The sequence below is a fragment of the Urtica dioica genome, chromosome 12 (assembly GCF_054948205.1).
Source record: "Urtica dioica subsp. dioica isolate 48M chromosome 12, U.dioica_male_clone48M_v1_H2, whole genome shotgun sequence".
Classification (NCBI taxonomy): Eukaryota; Viridiplantae; Streptophyta; class Magnoliopsida; order Rosales; family Urticaceae; genus Urtica; species Urtica dioica.
Window position 1 is genome coordinate 7653656 of NC_142767.1, and position 20682 is coordinate 7674337.

The 20682-nt window shown below is 37.4% G+C and overlaps 3 protein-coding genes across 6 annotated transcripts; 2 read left to right on the forward strand and 1 right to left on the reverse strand.

Moving 5' to 3' along the window:
* The first annotated feature begins 2980 nt into the window (after window positions 1–2980).
* On the forward strand, window positions 2981–10891 carry LOC149378871 (S-adenosyl-L-methionine-dependent methyltransferases superfamily protein). 4 transcript variants are annotated; one of them, XM_089603751.1, is made up of 6 exons: window positions 2981–3302; window positions 3466–3514; window positions 3829–4021; window positions 4136–4209; window positions 10307–10462; window positions 10594–10891. In XM_089603751.1, exons 1-6 carry the CDS (start codon window positions 3080–3082, stop codon window positions 10718–10720), a joined length of 822 nt encoding a protein of 273 aa, XP_089459877.1. In that variant the 5' UTR covers window positions 2981–3079; the 3' UTR covers window positions 10721–10891. The 4 variants fall into 4 exon arrangements, with proteins under 4 accessions (XP_089459877.1, XP_089459876.1, XP_089459878.1 ...); XM_089603750.1 differs by having other exon boundaries at window positions 3482–3545; XM_089603752.1 differs by having other exon boundaries at window positions 3482–3545; window positions 10307–10419.
* Window positions 10892–11138: 247 nt separating this feature from the next.
* Window positions 11139–12159, reverse strand: LOC149378872 (F1F0-ATPase inhibitor protein). The gene is made up of 3 exons (XM_089603754.1): window positions 11907–12159; window positions 11729–11818; window positions 11139–11365 (listed from the first exon to the last, which is right to left on the reverse strand). Exons 1-3 carry the CDS (start codon window positions 12051–12053, stop codon window positions 11345–11347), a joined length of 258 nt encoding a protein of 85 aa, XP_089459880.1. The 5' UTR covers window positions 12054–12159; the 3' UTR covers window positions 11139–11344.
* Window positions 12160–18092: 5933 nt separating this feature from the next.
* Window positions 18093–20466, forward strand: LOC149378873 (leukocyte immunoglobulin-like receptor family A protein). Its single transcript, XM_089604555.1, has 4 exons — window positions 18093–18246; window positions 18891–18980; window positions 19174–19441; window positions 20078–20466. Exons 1-4 carry the CDS (start codon window positions 18204–18206, stop codon window positions 20349–20351), a joined length of 675 nt encoding a protein of 224 aa, XP_089460681.1. The 5' UTR covers window positions 18093–18203; the 3' UTR covers window positions 20352–20466.
* Window positions 20467–20682: the final 216 nt, after the last annotated feature.

Consider the following 20682-nt stretch of genomic DNA (forward strand, 5'->3'; position numbering starts at 1 on the left):
AATAGACTAGATTGGTCAATATTTTTTTCCCGATGATAATACAACTATATGATTGAAAGATTAGGGCTTAGAAAGTCAACATGTTATGGCTCTTTAAATTAAATAAAATTAAATATAATTATTTAAATTGAATAAAATTCATTATAACTTCTTAAAATTATATAACATTTTATGCTAAAACTATATAACATTTACATTTGATTTAGTTATTATGCTTTCATAATGAATAAACATATTCATATCAAACCTATTAACAATCTAAATATGTATCTACGATATTTTTGATTTCAAAGCTAATTGACCATTAACAAAACAACTATATGATTAAAAGATTGTTCCTCTTAAATTGTTATTGTTCCCAATTGTTCTATATAATCTAATTGATTGAAAAACTATATGTTGTTCTACCTGAATAGTTAAATTTAACTATTCTCAAAACTATATATATATCACTTTTATATATAGTAATAATTATACATATATAATATTAATTTTGTTTTAATTGGATTGTAATCGTATTAGTTTGGTCATATTCATGCGGGCAGGGGCGGACCCACGTGGATCATGGGAGTGGCCCAGGCCACCCCTAACTCTTTGAGAAAAAATAATTAATTATGTGTTTTTATATTTTTTTTTTATGTTTCTTTGTTAATATCTCTTTGTTGGACGCTGGTTTCTCGGCTCTTAAAAAATATTATAACATTATATATTATGTTAAAAGACCAAAGAGTCTGAAAAAAGCCTTACTTTAACGTCTTTTATTCTTGTAATTTGGTATTATAACATTATTTTCTTGTAATTTGGTATTTCCATTTTTTATTATTATTATTATTTTTGGCTTCTCTACTGTTCTATCCTAGTCTGCCGTGACTTTTGCGGATTAGGCTTCAGATTGAGAAGTTTATTTTTTGCTTTTTACTTGAGTCAGAACACCAACATCATGAAATAGGAGTAGTAATTTGCTGTGAGGTATGAATTTTCTTCTAAAAAAATAGTGGAATATTGTATCCAACTATATTTTAAAAAAAGAGGAATTTTTTAACTCCAAAACAAACTGATTATATAACAGTGGAGTAGTGACATTGTACATGTATAGTTGAAAATTAAGATTATTTTTATTTCTTAGGGTATTTGTTAAAACAATATTTTAGAGATTTGTTTAGGGATTGATAATTTGTTAATTTAAACATTAGAAATTAGTTATATATTATTTTAATAAAAAATTTGTGTAAGATATTTAAATATTGTATATGTACAACTTTTTTTCTTAATGAAAACACCAATAATTGATTAATATTTTAAAATAAAAAGTATTAAAAATTAACTACCGATAATTATTTATCATGTATATATTTTCGGCCACCCTCGACTTTAATTTCTGGGTCCGCCACTGCATGCGGGTCGTAATCGTGTTTCTTGTCGATTATTTAATAATCGTGTTAATTGGATATTAATCATGTTACCGTAATCGCGTTGTTTTGACCCATTATTTAATCGTGTTAGCGTCTCTGACCCAATTAAGAACCGGCCCATTTATTGAGATCCGCATCCGCATTAAATCGTGTCGTAACTGTTTCGTGTCCGGACTAAATTAGTTATATATTATTTTAATAAAAAATTTGTGTAAGATATTTAAATATTGTATATGTACAACTTTTTTTCTTAATGAAAACACCAATAATTGATTAATATTTTAAAATAAAAAGTATTAAAAATTAACTACCGATAATTATTTATCATGTATATATTTTCGGCCACCCTCGACTTTAATTTCTGGGTCCGCCACTGCATGCGGGTCGTAATCGTGTTTCTTGTCGATTATTTAATAATCGTGTTAATTGGATATTAATCATGTTACCGTAATCGCGTTGTTTTGACCCATTATTTAATCGTGTTAGCGTCTCTGACCCAATTAAGAACCGGCCCATTTATTGAGATCCACATCCGCATTAAATCGTGTCGTAACTGTTTCGTGTCCGGACTAAATTGTCATCCTAGTTTCAATAGATCTATTTTAATTATCCTAAAAATGTAACATTATGGGCTGAAAATTTCAGGGACTGGTTTGCAAGGAATAATGCAATACGACATAGAGATAACGGTTAAGAGACTGATAGCAGTTCCAAACAAGGCATGCGAGAGTTTCAGAACGAGATGTAATTACTTTTCAAGCTCCAACGCAGAAATCTTTTTCAGTTTCTTGGTTTTTTGCATGGAGAACAACGAGAACTTGCTCGTTTATTAGTACATGCCAAACAATAGCTTGGCTAGTGCTACCTTTGGTAAGTCACTCCCTAAACTAGCACGAACTATAATTTTTTTTTTTTTTTTTTTTTTTAACGATTATCCCATCCTAAGAAATCCTTTGATTTCAATTATTTAGGTTCAAGAAGAAGTGAGATGCTTCAACATTATTATCGGCGTTGCGAGGAGTCTCGTATATCTCCTCCGGAATTCCTTTATAATGGTAATACATCGAGACCTCTAGGCGAACAATGTTCTCCTTGATGACAAGACGAATCCAAAGATATCAGACTTTGGATTTGCTAGGATTTTCGAGGAGATGCACAATGTCTCTCATACCCAACGATTGGTCGGAACGTAATAAGTCTTTTTCTTATTTTCATTCAACATTTTAATTTCTCAACATGTTAATTTGGGCGGCTCCCATTATGTTGTGCTCAAATGCAGTGGCTACACGTCTCCTGAGTATGCCATGAGCATGATTTCTTCCGAAAAATCAATGTTGTCGAATGTTGTTTGGCTCTGGTCGACAACATTCGATGCGAAAATGAAAAAATTTAATAAACGACAACATTTGACGCCACAATGATACAAAAGGATATCGTTTGGCCCTGAAGAAGAACCACATGTTGTCGAATGTTGTTTGGCCGACAATGAAAATATTTAATAAACGACAACATTCGATGCCACAATGATACAAAAGGACATCGTTTGGCCCTGGTCGACGCTTGTTGTTTAACTCTCTGCCAAAGAAGAACCACAAAACTAACAGAGAGTGCACAGAAGATACACAGTTGTATTTGGAAGCGAGGGAAAACAAAAACGGTAAAAGAAAATGTCGCTGAGATTTCTCTCAGGATTGCACAAATCTCTTATCGCAAGCTTCGCAGACAGACCAGTACTTTCCTCTTCAATGAAAAACGTTTCTCTCTCCATCCCAACAAAGTCTTGTTATTCTCGTCGAAACGTATTCGAAGCTTCCGCCATTTCTGCTTCCCTGACCAGTGTTGCTTTCTCCTCCACTTCGGTTTCTCAATCAGAGGACTCTCCTTTTTCCGGTACTCATTTAACTTATCTCTTTCGAAATCTTTGTGCTTTTTCTCTTGTGCATTTTCTCATAAACCAAACAGATTTTTGTTTAGGTTGGATAAAAGAAAAGTGGACTATTTTGTTTGCTCGTTTCTCGGTTATATGAATTTTGACATGATTTACATACCCGAGTAATGAATTTGATCAGGCGTAGAGGATGTTTTGACAAGCTTCATCTTTGGTAAGAGAAAGGCCACTGAAGTTGCTCACAAGTATGATTACTTTTCAATCTTTTGTTGATTATTGTTATAATTTTAATTAGTATTGCATACAACGAATCGGACAGGAATAGTTTTATTTTTGTAGTTCATAAGGGCGAAAAAGAACCACTCACAATTGTGTCCAATTATGAAATACTGTTCTGCTTCGAGTGTTAGTAAACAAGATTCTCAGCTGAAAAATAGTTAGGAAGTAGAACAAATCGAATCTAGACTGTGTCGTTTCCTCAAGTTTTCAATATCAGTCGTCGTCAATGACCGAATTGATTTATCTCAGGGTTTGGGAGTGTGTGGTCCAAAAGGGGGACACGGTGGTCGATGCCACTTGTGGGAACGGTCACGACACCTTAACGATGCTCAATATGGTTTCCGGTGAGTCCGGTGAGGGATGTGTTTATGGGTTCGATATCCAGAGAGAGGCCTTAGACAGCACCTCGGATTTGCTTGACCGATTGGCCACTCCAAACAAGGTATGTTCTTCAACGAACCAATGTTGAGGCCATAATGAAGAACCAATGTTGTGATCGTTTAGTTTAGAGCTCAGCTGTGGGTCGTGTCATGGGTTAAATGTATTTTATTTGCAGAAAGAAGCTGTCAAGCTCTTCGAGAAATGTCATAGCAAAATGGCTGAAGTTCTTCCCAAAGATGTTCCAGTCAGGTACTCTCTTCTCTAATATTGTGATTATATTTTGATAGGTTTTTTCTTATATATATATATATATATATATATATATATATATATATATATTGTTGTGCGATTGGATCGAACACACATTCACTCAGACGGCCAAGCACGATTTGGGATCGGGATTTGCAAGGAACGAAAAATACACAAGAAATTTTACTGTGCTTCACTGTAAAACACAGCTACGTGCACGTTGAGCTCCGGTGACGGAACTCGCTGACCGATATCGGGGTTACTACTCAAACTTCCAAGGTTTTGTTACAGAGATACAATCTTTGACCGAGAAAACAACCAGAACAATACAGCGATCAAGAACTGAGATATTCTCAACCGAAATCTCAACAAAAACAGATCACAACTCTGGAATCCCAATTTCTCTCTGAATTGCTCTCACCAGAAGAAAACCCTAGAAAAGATGAAGACTAATGAATGACTCGCTCCGACTCTTGGTCTTCGATAGCACTCGTTATATCTTCACGAATATCCCTTGCTGCAATCCTAGCCGCTCATCCTTTGGTCATCCAATGGCTCAAGTCGTGTGGCATAAAACGACTTCCAGCGAGCAACACAAAAGAGGCTGCTACAAGCTGTCGTTTTTCACCCTACACGACACGAACCAAATACCTGTTGATGGGCTGGGCCAGGTGTGCATCCGGGCTTCACACTTCTACATTCTCCACCTTGAAGTCTGAATGCATACCTCCTCGATATCAGTCGCATATTATCTCGTCACCATCTTCGCTCACTCACCTTCTTCTTATCCGATGAACAACAAATTCAAGCAATGCTTGAACTTTGTGTTCGTAACCACCTTAGTTCCCATGTCTGCCGGATTGTCTTCTGTCGGCACCTTCTTCACGTCAATCTCACCTTCTGCCACTTTGTCTCGCACGAAATGATATCTGATGTCCACGTGCTTCGTTCTTTCATGGTGGATCGGGTTCTTGCTGAGATGAATAGCACTCTGATTGTCAGAGTAGATCACGGCCTTTCCTGTTAACAGCTTAGCTTCTTCGAGCATTCCTTGCAGCCAAATACCCTCCTTTGTAGCATCTGCAAGTGCTACATACTCTGCCTCTGCTGTGGATTGTGCTACCAATGGTTGAAGCTGCGATTTCCAGCTGATGCAATTTCCTCCAAGAGTGAAATAGTATGCCGTTGTTGATTTCCTTGAGTCTCTACCACCTGCAAAATCAGAATCAACATACCCAACAAGGTCAAGTGACTCATATCTGCGTTTGTAATTTAATCCAACAAAAATAGTACTATTAATGTAACTCAAAACCCATTGGAGAGCCTTCCAGTGTTCATGTCCAGGATTGGACATGTAACGGCTCAGCTGAGATATGGAGAAGGCCAAATCTGGGCGAGAGCTGATCATTGAGTACATAACAGACCCAATCACACTGGAATAGGGCACATTCTCCATTTTGGAGATCTCTGACAGAGTTGTTGGGCACTGGTGCCTTCTCAACAAGAAATGTCCAGCTAGAGGGACATGAACAGGCTTATGATTCCTATGACCATACTTGTCAATCAGCTTCTGCAAATAAGGTGACTGATGAATCTTCAGCTCTTTCTTTCCCCTGCATCTATCAACCATCATACCCAAGATTTTTCTCACATTTCCCAAGTCTTTCATATCAAACTCAGAACTGAAGTTTGTCTTTCAGCTCTTTTATTTTAGACTTGGACTTACTGATCAAAAGCATGTCATCTACATAGAGAAGTACACAGGGTAGGTATCACAAGAAAAATAGAAACAAGCATCATAATTGCTTCTATGGAAGCCAATGCTCACAACAAAACCATCAAATCTTTTATACCACTGGCGATGAGATTGTTTTAAACCATACAATGATTTCTGAAGAAGGCAAACCCAATCTGGGTGTTTCTTATCATGGAAACCCTCGGGCTGTGACATATAAAGAGTTTCCTCAAGTTCACCGTGTAAAAACGCAGTTTTAACATCCATTTGCTCCACCTCAAGATCAGAGTGTGCAGCAATGGATAGCATAATCCTGATAGTCTTGTATTTCACAACAGGGGAAAAAATTTCATTGAAATCTACCCCCTCACGTTGGGTGAAGCCTTTTGCCACGAGTCTTGCCTTATATCTCAAGGGTTCTTTAGGGGTCAGGCCATCCTTGATCTTAAACAACCACCTGCAATCTATGAGCTTCCGGTCTGAAGGTTTAGGAACTAATTTCCAGGTTTGGTTTACGGCTAAGGATTTCATCTCATCCTCCATCGCTGCAAGCCACAAGGACTTGTCCTTGGATTCCATAGCCTCTTTGTAGCTGTTCGGTTCCACCACTTGGATCTCATGAGCAGCCACTAAGGCTGTGAAAACCAGATCAGCAAAAGAGTACCTATTGGGGGGTCTGATCTCTCTCCTAGACCTATCACGAGCTAACTGGTAGGTCTCTAGCTCTTCTTGATCAGTTCTATCTAACTGGTACACTTGAACATGTTCATCCTCGCCATCTTGAATCCCTATAGGTTCGGCATGTTCAAGCTCAGGGTCAGGTTCAGGCTCTATGGGTTTAGGGTCCAACTCCACCTCAAGGTTTATGCTATCGGGGTTTCTGGAGTTGCTAAGGGTTTCAGGTTGGGGTCTCTCTGGTTTTTCTGACTCACGGCAAGGAAAAACACTCTCATTGAAGATCACATCCCTACTCACAATGATCTTAATGCCCTTACCTCCTAGTTCCCACAACCTGTAGCCTTTTGTCCCACTAGGGTATCCTAGAAAAACACATCTTATGGATCTAGGGTCAAGCTTGCCTTCACGGGTGTGTGCATAAGCAGCACACCCAAACACACGGAGATGACTCAGGTTGGGAGTTCTACCAGACCAAACTTCTAAAGGTGACTTAAAACTGATAGCACTAGAGGGGCTTAGGTTAATGAGATAACAGGCAGTAGCAAGGGCTTCACCCCAAAAGGGCTTAGATAAACCAGATGTAAAGAGAAGACACCTTACCTTTTCTAGGATTGTACGATTCATACGCTCAGCCACTCCGTTCTGTTGAGGCGTGAGTCGGACAGTTCTGTGCCTTACAATCCCCTTGCTACTGCAATACTCATCAAACAAATAGTTACAGAATTCTAAACCATTATCAGTTCTGAGACTTTTAACTTTCTGATCAGATTGGTTTTCAACCAAAATCTGCCAGTTTTTAAAACTTTCAAAAGCCTCATCCTTAGATTTCAAAAGATAAGTCCAAACCATTCTACTAAAGTCATCCACAATAGACAAGAAATAACGATACCCTCCGTGAGTGGTGGTCTTATCTGGGCCCCACAAGTCAGCATGAGTATATTCAAGAACATGTTTGGATAAGTGTGTTCCCTTAGAAAATTTCAGACGTTGTTGTTTCCCCATAATACAAGTTTCACAAAAACTGATGTTGGTAAATTTGTCCTTACCAAAACTACCTTGTTTGCCGAGGATCTCAAGGCCCCTCTGACTCATGTGTTAGTGGAAACAAGAGAAACAGGGGCAGAGAAACAACATTGTGAACCACATAAAATGTACAAGCCATTGTGTTTCTTTCCTGTAAGAAAAACCTTACCACCCTTACTCACTGTGAGGAGTCCATTTTCTGCAACACTCTTGTAACCAAGGTCGTCTAGAGTACCCAGGGAGATGAGGTTTCTCTTGAGCTCTGGTATAAGACGCACGTTGGTGAGGATCAGGTTCTTGTTGTCCTCAAGCTTGAAAGAGATGCTGCCGATAGCCTTGACCTTGCAGGGGTGGTTGTTGCCCATGTACACCGTGCAATTCTGAACAGTCTTCAGATCCGAGAACCAGTCTGCGTAGGGACACATGTGGAATGTGCAGCCGGAGTCGAGAACCCACTCCTTTGCGCGTATACTGTCTGAGACATTGAGGACTTCAAAGACATTGTTCTCCGTGGTCTTATTGCCTGCCACATTCGTCTCGTTGCTCTCACTCTTCTGCTTGTTCAGTCACTTGTAACAGTCCTTCACGTGCCCGGTTTTCTTGCAGTAGAAGCACTTGCGTCCTTCAGTCTTGCCATTGCCGGCATTCTTGCCTTTCTTCTTGCCCTTCGGAGGATTGTTTGACGAGGCATGATCAGGCTTATCTTTCACGAAAAGATTCGAACCAGCGCTTCTCTTTTGGTTTCTGAGTTCCAGCTCACGAGTTTTGAGGCCGGAAATAACCAGATCGAGGGAGGGAACAGTGCCGGTGTATTGCAGTGAATCTTTTACCACCGAGAAAGATTCCGGGAGTGAATTTAGGAGGATTACCGCCAGACTGGTGTCATCGAGGGATTGCTTAGTCCCCTTGAGGAGTTGATTCATCTTCAAGAACTCGTCCAGGTTTTCTTCGATTGACTTGGACGGGTCCATCTTGTAGTTGAAGATTGCACCTTTCAAGAACGCCAAGCTAGGGGCTGTCTGATCAGAGTAGATGGACTTTAGCTTCTCCCAGACTTGCAGAGCCGTCTCGGCGCCATCGATCTTCCGGAGAATGGCGTCAGAGAGATTCAGAATGAGGAGATTGTAGGCTTCCTCCAGAATCTCGTCCTTCTTCTTCAAGGCGTCCTCGCTCCGCTTCTTTTCGTCGGGCTCGAGGGCTATGAGGACCTTGTTGTGGGAGAGGAGGGCTCGGATTCGCTTGCTCCAGCTGGCGAAGTCTCCTTTGCCGTCGAACACCGAAAACTCCATCTTCAAAGAACTCATTCTTGCGAGTTTGCAAGAACACACCACCGATTGTGCAGACAATTTCTTGGACAGACACCGATCACCGAACGAACACCAGTACAACACTCAAGAACACAGGATTTCTAGACCAAAACCCTAGACACGGGAATTTTGGGGATGGTGTTTAGAAAAAGACTCGACAAGAGAGGAATTGTGTTTAACCTAATGCTCTGATACCACTGTTGTGCGATTGGATCGAACACACATTCACTCAGACGGCCAAGCACGATTTGGGATCGGGATTTGCAAGGAACGAAAAATACACAAGAAATTTTATCGTGCTTCACTGTAAAACACAGCTACGTGCACGTTGAGCTCCGGTGACGGAACTCGCTGACCGATATCGGGGTTACTACTCAAACTTCCAAGGTTTTGTTACAGAGATACAATCTTTGACCGAGAAAACAACCAGAACAATACAGCGATCAAGAACTGAGATATTCTCAACCGAACTCTCAACAAAAACAGATCACAACTCTGGAATCCCAATTTCTCTCTGAATTGCTCTCACCAGAAGAAAACCCTAGAAAAGATGAAGACTAATGAATGACTCTCGCTCCGACTCTTGGTCTTCGATAGCACTCGTTATATCTTCACGAATATCCCTTGCTGCAATCCTAGCCGCTCATCCTTTGGTCATCCAATGGCTCAAGTCGTGTGGCATAAAACGACTTCCAGCGAGCAACACAAAAGAGGCTGCTACAAGCTGTCGTTTTTCACCCTACACGACACGAACCAAATACCTGTTGATGGGCTGGGCCAGGTGTGCATCCGGGCTTCACACTTCTACATATATATATATATATGTATATATTTATTCTGAAAATATGGAATTTCAGCGTTTTCTGTTCTGTATTTTTTATTTATTTATTTATTTTTTATTTTTTTAAAATTTGGTTGCTTATAGCACGATTGCCTCTGTACTTGTATCATTGAGGATAACATCGTCCTCATGTGCTTTAGATTACTGTTCAAACGTCTTAAGCTCTAAGGCATTGATTAAACACAAAGGGGAGAACTTTGGTAGAAATCACTGGTTCGAGTTTGAGAAATTGAACAATCCTTGATTTCGCCCATGGGACGATTGAGCTTCTAAAAATCCATAAGCTAAAATGTTACAAATACTAAAGTAAAAAAAAAACACAATGCAGATCCCAAAAAATATAGATGGAGCAGCTTTAGTTTTATCATTATCCGAAATCTGGAAGAAATCGGAACGAATCTTACTATAATCCTGTTCAACTTGCATCCTTTTGGTCAAGCCAAGGCCCGGGAACGCCAATCATCTTTTCGGTTATGAAATAAGATGAAACTACTTCGGCTATTTCTTTTTCAGGCTTGTAGCTTTCAACCTGGGTTATCTTCCTGGAGGCGATAAAAAAGTAATCACAGAGCCAAAAACAACACTCGAGGCTTTGAAAGCTGCAAAGGATATCGTAATGCCTGGAGGTCTGATCAGCTTAGTAGTTTACATGGGTCACCCCGGTGGAGGGTATTTTTTTTTTTTTAATGCTATATTATGATAATCTCTTACGCGAAGCATGCGAGTCATAGGCAATAAAATTATTCAAATTGGTATGTATATTTTTATTTTACATACTATGTGTTCATTTATTATTACAGCCAGGAATTGGAGACCGTCGAAGAGTTTTCTTCCGAATTACCAGTCGGGAGTTGGATCTGCTGCAAGTTCCAGATGCTAAACCGACCGCTCTGTCCTGTTCTTATTTTCTTGTACAAGAAATCATAGTCTGAGGATTGTCGGAAATGGCATTTAGGATAATAAAAGCAGGCAAGAACCGAGTGCTTGATTGGGAATTAACCAACTAACACTAATATATAGCATCTGACATGTTAATTTCTGTCAAAACATAGGAATGAATTTTATCTTTATCAATTACAGTATGTTATTGATGTTCAAGGCTTTTCCTTTTACCAACTACCAAAGAGGGCCTTCGAAGGAAAGAGTAGATTCATAGTTGAAGATATTGATATTCAATTTTAGTCTACTTCTTTGAAGATATTGACTGATATCATCAAATACCAGACCATTAAAACATCAATAAATCCACAACTCTTATTTTGCTTCGCCGTCATTTTTCTGCGATGAAATAAAAATGGGATGCGAGTCCAAAAGTGGAAGAGAAAAATTAGGAAACGAGCAGAAAGATGATGAAAGCAATAAAGCGAAAGAGATTTAGTAGATCGTCAAGTATTTGCACACAACAAATATGAAAAGGTTTTATCAGACACCGTAACACTATATAGTCTGTACAACCAAACAACCACTCATCAGGTGGTTAAAACCGTGTCCAGTTTTATTTAGATCTTCGTCTTGACTTCCATTGTTCACGTGTAGATCACAGTTTCAGCTTCAATGGCTTCCTTCAGATTTCTGCATAAATAGATAAATAGATAAATTGATATGCTAGTCAACATTGCGGTCCGGCTATAATAAATAATGAAGCTCAGAAAAGAGAGACCGATAGAAAGAGGAAGAAGGAATACACATCTAAACATGATAACCCCACTATACAGCCCTAATACGCACATATACATGATTGGAAATATTTTGATCAGAACTAAGCAACATCACATCCATATTAATAGAATCCCTATCCCACACAAGGGCTCACAATATCAAAGTTAATCACACACAACATATTGAATAGACCTAATCTGCTTCAAACCCATTCTTAGCTCAAACATTACCATTCTTGGAATACTTTCCTAAAATATATATATAAAAAAAAAATACCTTCTCAGCGCTCTCCTTTTCCTTTTGGGCCTTTTCCTTTCCCTGCTCAGCCTTGAGCTTCAGTTTGTCCAGTCTCTCCCTCTCCATTCTCTTTACAAAACAAAAACACAAAGAAACGCAAAACAGAAATGAGATCGGAAATGATTTCAAATGATCCCAAAGGAAAGACGGTACGGACCTGGATGTAGACGTTCTCTTTGGCGCGTTCTTCCTCGCTCAGGATTCTTCCTTTTCCGTCGCTGAAGTAGCGAGTCGCTCCACGAGTCGTCTCCATCGAACGAGTCAACACGGCGGATCGGCTCAGTAGCACTGATCTCATTGCCATTTTTGTTTCTCTGTCGGTTTAGTGCGTCGCTTCTGGTCAACGTGCCCTAGAAATTACGCCTACTCATTTTTTTACCTTTTCTTTATTTGGCTCAATACGGTTCGGGTTGGGTTTGGATCCTACGTCATAGCTTGTTTTTTTAAAGAAGAAAAAAAATGAGTGAAAATGGCTCCATTTTATGTTTTTTTAAGCGCCTCATATATATTGATTATGTTTGGCTCAGCTTATTAAGCTTGATTTTAGCTTTTTCTAAAAGTTAAATCATGTTCAAGTGTTTGGTAAAATTGTTTTTTCTAAAAGCTGAAAAGTGTTTTTGAATATTTTAACTAAAAAACTAAAAGCTACTATTTGTAGCTTTTATACGTAGCTTTAGTTTTTGGTTTGTAGTTTATCTCTCTTAACTTTTATTTTCTCTTACACTAACTTTTAATTCTAATTATCTTTATATGCTTTTATCAAATAATTTTTTTGACGTCACCAAAATTTATAATTTATTTTTTACATTCTATAGACACCCACTTTGATATATTTTTTATATACCAAAATATATCTTATTATTATTATTAATTACATTTTATATAAATAATTATTACAAATAAATATTAATATATATTTTACCAAACACTAAATCAGCTTTTATTAACAACTACATCTATTTTACAATAGTTTACCAAACACTCATCTGTTTTTTAAAACAACAGTTTTTTCGTACAGCTATTTTAAAATCACTTTTTTAAAAGGCAAAGCTATGTCAAACACAGCCATTATATAGATCAAATTTTATACCACAAATTGACATTGGTGTAGAAATAAATTTAGAGAAAACAAGCATAATGTTACCTAATATTTGAAAACCAAACCCTATATTGAACATTTTAAGAAAATCAAGTTTTTGCGTAAGTAAAAATCTAAAATATCATATGTTAAAAAATTTGAAATTATTAGAAGGATAAACACAGTAACTTCGAAATTACTCGAAAAATGAAGGCAAAACTTTTGAAACCATTAAAGTGATGAAGGAAAAAAGCTATCAAATCACCAACGTCATGGTAATATGTTTTCGAAGTTTTTGTCTTTATATTTATGTTGACTTCAACGGTTTTCTCTTCCTTTTTCTAGTAATTTTAAAGCTTTTAGTTTCATTTTTCTCATCCTTTCGAAGTTTTTTAATAGGGATATTTTAGATGTTTTACTTACCTAAAGTTCGATTTGATTTTGTTTAGTGCATAACAAAGCTTGATTTTCAAATGTGATGTAACATTAAACTTGACTTCTCAAATTTCCTTGTGGAGCATAATGTCAACGGTTAAAAATGGAACAAGTGTCCATTTCTCAAATAATTGCTCTATTTGTTTGTCCACTTTAATTTTAGGAATTACATATAATTCCCTATGAGCTTAGACAGTAACAACTTTTCCTTATGTTTCGTAAAAAAACTTTACCTTATATTCTTAACAAGTTACATATTTATTTATTTCATTCAATATCTAATAGAAATTAGTCACTTAAGTTCATGGAAGTTAACAAAAATAAAAGTAAAATTTAATTTAAATTTATGTTCTTTTTTGCTTTTACCAATTTACAATTGTGAATAATTTTATGACTAATTGCCAATAAAAATTAACGTCGGACGAGCCACTTAAATTGTAAATTGATCTCAACCCTTTGTGTTCGAGAAAAATATAGAACGGAACTCACAAGGGAGAGAGAGAGAGAGAGAGAGAGAGAGAGAGAGAGAGAAGCTCCATCTTCGTCAATTTAAGGGCAATCTTGCCTTCCTTCATCTGCACTGTCTAAGATGCATTACCTCTTTCGACACTCAACAACCACCCTCAGCGGGGAATATAGGGCATGGTCGCCGTCACAATCAAAATGTATTTATTTTAATTTTATCATAAATTAAGGTTAAATGAATACTTTTATAGGTGGTTATATATTAAATTAATTGAGAGGGGGTATTTTAGTAAATCTGTTATGCCAACATAGATGAAATTTCTAATGTATTAGATTTTTAAGGTGAATGTTTTACACGATTAAATTAGGGGCAAGTGGTTACTACACATGAGAATTTATAGAATTACTCCTTAATGTATTATTATAAACCATTTTTAAATTTTAATGTATTATTATAAACCGTTTTTAAATTTAGAAAATGAATTACGTTAAATATATTTAGATCATTGTGTTTATAATTCATAGGAGCAATTTCAAACATAAGATTTTCCCACTTTTTTAGAGAAACATTCAGCTTTCAATTTACGACTACCGGAGTTTAACATCTCGGTCTAAAAAATATCCATAATACAAGAAAGTGGTTCAGTGAACCAAGTGTTTTTTTTTGTTCTTCACGCCTTGCCGAATGCAGCAAGGGAATTAGCTAAGGAGTTACAATTACCTTTTGTAAAGCAAAAACTGAAATTAAAATTAAAAGAGGCATTAAAATATATTCAACTAGACTCCCTGCTTTCAGTCTTGAGCTGCTCCGTTGCTCAAGTAATTTGTTCGCCGTTTGACAGTCGTACTCAATCTCGTACTCTGAGAAATCAAGTCTGATCGCAAACCTTATGTCATCTCGGATTGCCAGTTGTTCTGCCTCAAGAGCATAATAAACTGATCTTTGAGAGCGTGTCGTCGCTGCTTCCAAACTCTCATTGTCGCGTCTTATACATCAACCGACTCCCATGAAAATATTTTCCGCTTTGAACGTCGCGTCAACATTTATTTTCACTAAACCTAGTTTCGGTCGTACCCAAGTTTGGGTATTGCTATTGCTTTTCTCTAAGATTGGTGTAGCTGGCCCCCGTTTGAAGCTTGAGTCTCCTCTTTCTTGGCTAGACGGTAACCTATCCTTGTAGAATATGATTTGTTGTTGTCAAACTGCCAAGCAATAGGGTCAGATCCCTATCTTCATAGAGTATAAGCTGCTTGTTCCAGGTGCCATTTGGTAACATAAGAGCGCTAACCTTCGTCTCCATCGCCATCGTTTTAGGAGATTGAATCTTGAAAGTTTAGCCTTGGGTAGCCATATATCCTCATAAACTCTAATCGACCTTCCATCTCGGACCCGCCATCGCCACCCTTGATCGATAAGTTCTTTCCTCGACATTAGACTTTACAACACATGTGAGCACCCATCAACAATTTGCGCTTCGTTTTAGGAGATTGAATCTTGAAAGTTTAGCCTCGGATAGCCATATGTCCTCATAAACTTTAATCGACCTTCCATCTCGGACCCGCCATCGCCACCCTTGATTGATAAGTTCTTTCCTCGACATTAGACTTTACAACACATATATGAGCACCCATCAAAAATTTGTGCCTCCAAAATGGACAATGTCGGGAAATGTTTCCCTTTGAGAATTCGACCGACTGGATATTTCAAGTTGTTAGCCAATCTCCAAACTTGATTTTGTAGAAGAGCTTGTTTGAATTTTTGGAGCCGACGAAATCCCAACCTTCATCTTCCTTAAGCTTGCATAGATATTTCCATTTTTTCCAGTGAAATTTGTTTTTCTTTTTCCTTCGGAACCCCACCAAAAATCTGTACACAATTGTTCCATCTCTTGGCAAATTGAAAACGACAATTTAAAAGTTCCCATAGTATAATTAGGGATCGATTGAATTACCAATTTAATAAGATTCTCTTTGCCACTTCCTGAGAAAAGCTTGTCTTCCGCCTGTGGAGTCTCTTGAACACCTTAGTCCGTAAATATCAAAATTGGATTCGTTTTTCCCAAGTTGAGAACATGAGAATTCCCGAATAAAAGCTAAAATCAGTCAATGTTGTCATGCCAAAGATTCCAACAAATGAATATTTTGTTGAGAAATAAACATATTTCACAAATGCGGAAATTAGAATCCTAAACGATTTAGATTATATGTAAACATGAACAACATATCTAGTTTCAATTTTAATTAAACATATTGATGAACTACTATATATATTATATATATATATATATATATATATATATAACTAATAAGAACAATTCTAAATAGAAGGATCAAGAAAAACTCACCTGAAATTCTGATATTTGAATTTCTACACCGGTTGACAATCTTCAAGGTCTTTGAGTTCCTCACGTTTTTCGTGGATTGATCGACACCAAGTCTTCCGAGCAGTTCTCCGAATAAACAAGGACCAAGGCGTGTGCCAACTCTTTACTCACTAATTAAATACAATTCTAATAACAAGAAGAGTGCAGTCTCGGTTCATCTTGTGGAGTGATGCCGAGATTGACGAATCGAATGAATAAGAAAAATAGAGATTTCGTCTATTTGTTCGGATTTGTAGGAGCTTCAGTTACTAGGTCCCATATTTCCAAAGGTGACTCTGATAAGATGGATTAAGATGCTCGTAATAATTAGATAATGGATTACACTCTCACTACTGAATCGTGGTTGCAGTTTCTTTCGCATTCGTAATAAAGTATTTTACGAATAAGTTATTAATTGTTTAAGTAATTTTGGAATATCACTTAGATTTAAATGAGCTTGAAAAAATGCAATTTAAATCAGCCTACAAGGCTCAATAAGCATTGTGGTAGGCGTGTACATCATGGTACATGGGCTTGTCTTATAGCATGTAGCCGGTGGTATTGACCGCGTACAATTTGCCTCCATTGCTTTGCATAAAATTTGAGTACTTGATGTTGACGCTTCTATCTCGGGCTCGAGGTGGCCTGGAAAAGAAATCAATGTATTCGTGCGACCACTCGTTGATGACCTGAAAAAGTTGTGAGAAACAGGCGTCCGACTGTAAGATGGGACGAAGAACAATGAAGTCTTCCAATTGCAGGCCACACTTCTTTGTTAAGGTGACAAAGTTGATGGTCTAAAAGTGTCATTAACTCTTTAATTTTTAAACGTGTTAAATTTTATTTTAATAAAATAGTTTTTCTTCGAAAAGGACAAGAAAGCTACTAAATTAATAGGCTAGGGACCAAAGTAGGGGTGAAACTGGATCGGTTCGGTTCGGTTTTTGACATTTTTAGTATCCGAATATGAATTTTCGGTTTTTAAAAACTTGGTCCAGTATCCGGTCCAATTTAGTCTAAAACCGAAATTCGATTATCCGAATATTCGGTTATTTGGTTTCTTAAATCCAGTATCCAGTCCAGTATCCAATTTTTAAAATTCGGTAATCCAGTTTGTAAAATTTCAGATCCAGTTTAATATCCAGTTTTATCAAATGGATATCAAGTTTCTAAAATTCAAATCCGGTTTGTAAAAATTCAAAAAACGAGTACAAACGACTCTTATAAAGCTCCAAAATGACAATACATAATCTAAAACTGAGTAAAAATAAATAAAATTCAAAAGGACACTCGTCTCAAACTACCTGCACATGTAAATATCATAATATAAAATTAAAATTACAACCCTAATGATCATAATAAACCGTACAACAATTGAATTTGTATGTTACCTTTATAGATCACATAATCAAGTTGTAATAGTAGTATGAGTTGATATATGAGAAGTTTATTCTTCTATGACAACTTGACCATCATCTGTTAATAATAATGACATAAATTTAAAATAAATTTGTTTTAATAAACAAACAACAAATGAATATGTCAAATAAAATATCAAATTAATTATCTTACCCGAAACAACTTGCTTAGAATCATTTAGTGCTTCCACTTCATCCATGTATTCTCGCCATACAACAGGATCAAGTCTTTTTTTTAATATCTATTTATTTTTAATTAAAAAAAATCGGTTAAATAACCGATATCCAGATTTTCCCAAAATCAAATCCGATATCCGGTCCAGTTTTGTAAACCGGATCGGTTATCCGAATCCGAATTTCGGTTAGCTGACGTGGCTCCAAATTTCGGTTTCGGTTCGGTTTGTATATCGGTTTTATCCGATTTTCGGTTCGGTTTTGTACAGCCCTAGACCAAAGTACTCCAAAATAAAGGTTAGGGACTAATAGCACAACTACAAAAGTAGAAGGTCTATTTGCTCTAAAAAGCAACTATAGATTACCCCCAATTTTTCTCAACTATGGATTATTAGCCTTTAACACCAATGACTTAGATACTTTAAAGGATTATTAGCCTTTAACACCAATGACTTAGATACTTTAAACTAACGTCCACATCCAGTTGAAGGGAAACAGAAGAATCGCGGTGGTGACCCAAAATGTATCATCCCACTAGAGGTGGCGTTCGCGGTGGCCGAGATCGTATGCACTTTCTCCCCTTTTCTCTTCTTTTTATTTATTATCTTATATCACTCTTTTTTTTATATCCAACAACCGGTTGGACCATGAACGCGAATTAGGTTTCTGGTTCGATTATCCTTTTAATTGCGAATTTTCCCTTTGGATTGGTAGAACTGTGTATCTTAATTTCTTTTTCTTTCTTTCTTTCTTTCCTCTTTTCAAGAAACAAACAAGTTTGGGGCTACTAAAAGTTTCGATTCTGTTTGGTTAAATCCCTAATCGTTTTTTGGGGGTTTTTTTTTATGGGAAGCGTAAAAGCAAGATCTTTAGCGAAGGATTAATTGAAGGTTCTTTTTTATATCAGCGTGTGGGAGTTATTTGTTATTGTTTGTATCTACATATTTTCTTCTGTAAAGTACTTGGTTGTGGTCAAGAAATGTGTTTTGTGGGCATAAATACTCACTAGCTTATTTGAAAACAATTTTTATATTGAATTAATCTACCATGCTGAGAGAGTGTTCAGAGTTTCTAATCTTTTCACTGATACGTGGCAGACTTAAGAGTTGCAGTTATGCCTTATAGTTTTGATATTAGTTTTTTTTTTGGTGTGCCCATATGACTGATTTTGACATTTCGGGTTTCTATGTTTCTGTCGCAACGTACAGAGTTCAGTTGGGACGATGTGAAGGCCGACAAGCACCGAGAGAACTATCTCGGCCACAGTGTCAAGGCTCCGGTTGGAAGATGGCAGAAAGGTAACTATTTTGATAGTCAAACTTTGCTGTATACTCTAGCACTTTTTTTTCTTGTATGTTTTGCTGTTTTATTTGAAATATCTACCTTGCAAACTACTCCGTGAGAGTCTTAGATCTCATTTCAGATACCAACGAGTAGTTAAACCACTTAATAAATTCGTTTTAATCACGAGAAATTTGTTGATTTGTCCAGGGAAAGATCTGACATGGTATGCGAGGGACAAGGGTGCTCGAAGCGCAGATATAGAGGCGGCGAAAGAAGAGATCAGAAGGATAAAGGAAGAGGAAGAGCAGGCGATGAGAGAGGCTCTAGGGTTAGCTCCGAAGCGGGCGAGCCGGCCTCAGGGCAACCGGCTCGACAAGCACGAGTTCTCCGAGCTTGTGAAGCGAGGCTCAACCGCCGAGGATGTCGGCGCAGGCCACTCCGAGGCCGCTCACGTCCACGGCCTTGGTTTCTCAAAGTATGTCACACTCACAAAACTAACTCCCTAGATAAATTTCCGTGCTCACAATTTTTTCTTAACTCGGATCCCTTATGAAGATTCAAATCCCGTATCACATGGGAAAGCAAACTATGGATTTGACCACATTTTTAATGGCGTGTGAGGTGTGGAGAAAACGCCTCTAAGGCTTACACCTTGCTGAGCAGAGGCGGTGAGGCTTAGATGAGGCATACTAAGCCTTATGCCTTTTTTCATCCAAAGACGAATTCAATTTATAAATTGATCTAGGCTTTGGTCTTATAAGCTTTAGTTAATTTATTGGGGGAGTTAGGTATATAGCCCATTTAAACCCGATATGTATTGGCTTGATGCTTACGCTTCATTACGTATTGAGGCGTACGCCTCGAAAACCATGTAAACCTTGGATCTGGCTGCTTGACCCAACACTATTCCTAGGAAGGAAGCAAATTAGTGAGTGATTTAGAGAGAGGAAAATGAAAATTTGCTTGTTTGGTAGAATAGGAAACGAGATGGGCAAAAGTGTAGGTGGAAGTGGAACACACCAAAAATGACTTTTTATCATTTTTTTCTTACAATTGTGAGTATTCAGAATCTTGTATTCACTACCCTTTCTTTTTTTTTCTTTGAGTGCAGAGCAAACCGTCCTCATGTAGATTCTGATACTCTTCATTCGACGATCAAGGGGGACGTTGTTCCCGCTGAGATGCCAAAGGCTGCGATTCAGAATGTAGCGACGAGGAGCCCCAAAGAAGAGTCTTCCGAGGATGAAAGCAGTCGGAAAAGGAGGAAGCGTGAGGAGAGGAAACATGAGAAGCGAGAGAGGCGCGAAAGCAGACGAGACGAGAAGAGGAAGCACGGCAAGGAAAAGGAAAAGAAGCGCAGGAGACACGATTCCGACTCCGACTGAGAGCTGCGACCCAGCTATTACCGCTTTGTTAAACTTTATTTGCTCTTTTCATTTCTCCTATGTAAGCTGACATGTTAACTATTGGTATTAATATTCTCAATATTATTATATGATATATGGATTTTGCACTTTAAAACACAAAGTTTAGATTTGAAAAAGAAAAAAGAAAAAGAAAAAAAAAACCGAAATAAGTAATGATAAGTTGGGTTAGACTTGGAACCCAAATTGATATGAGAATTAAGGCTAACGGTGGTATGATATATATACCCACTCTAAAACCAAAAAATAAATAAATAAATAAAAAGTCAAGTTTAAATATTGAATCATTGAA

Coding starts and splice junctions, on each gene's coding strand:
- LOC149378871 (XM_089603750.1), top strand. CDS start 3,080: ATGTCGCTGAGATTTCTCTCAGGATTGCACAAATCTCTTATCGCAAGC. Junction 3,303..3,481: donor AGAGGACTCTCCTTTTTCCG/GTACTCATTTAA, acceptor GAATTTGATCAG/GCGTAGAGGATGTTTTGACA. Junction 10,463..10,593: donor ATGGGTCACCCCGGTGGAGG/GTATTTTTTTTT, acceptor TTATTATTACAG/CCAGGAATTGGAGACCGTCG.
- LOC149378872 (XM_089603754.1), bottom strand. CDS start 12,053: ATGGCAATGAGATCAGTGCTACTGAGCCGATCCGCCGTGTTGACTCGT. Junction 11,819..11,906: donor AAGAGAACGTCTACATCCAG/GTCCGTACCGTC, acceptor TGTTTTGTAAAG/AGAATGGAGAGGGAGAGACT. Junction 11,366..11,728: donor AAAAGGAGAGCGCTGAGAAG/GTATTTTTTTTT, acceptor CTATTTATGCAG/AAATCTGAAGGAAGCCATTG.
- LOC149378873 (XM_089604555.1), top strand. CDS start 18,204: ATGTATCATCCCACTAGAGGTGGCGTTCGCGGTGGCCGAGATC. Junction 18,981..19,173: donor GGTTGGAAGATGGCAGAAAG/GTAACTATTTTG, acceptor TGATTTGTCCAG/GGAAAGATCTGACATGGTAT. Junction 19,442..20,077: donor CACGGCCTTGGTTTCTCAAA/GTATGTCACACT, acceptor CTTTGAGTGCAG/AGCAAACCGTCCTCATGTAG.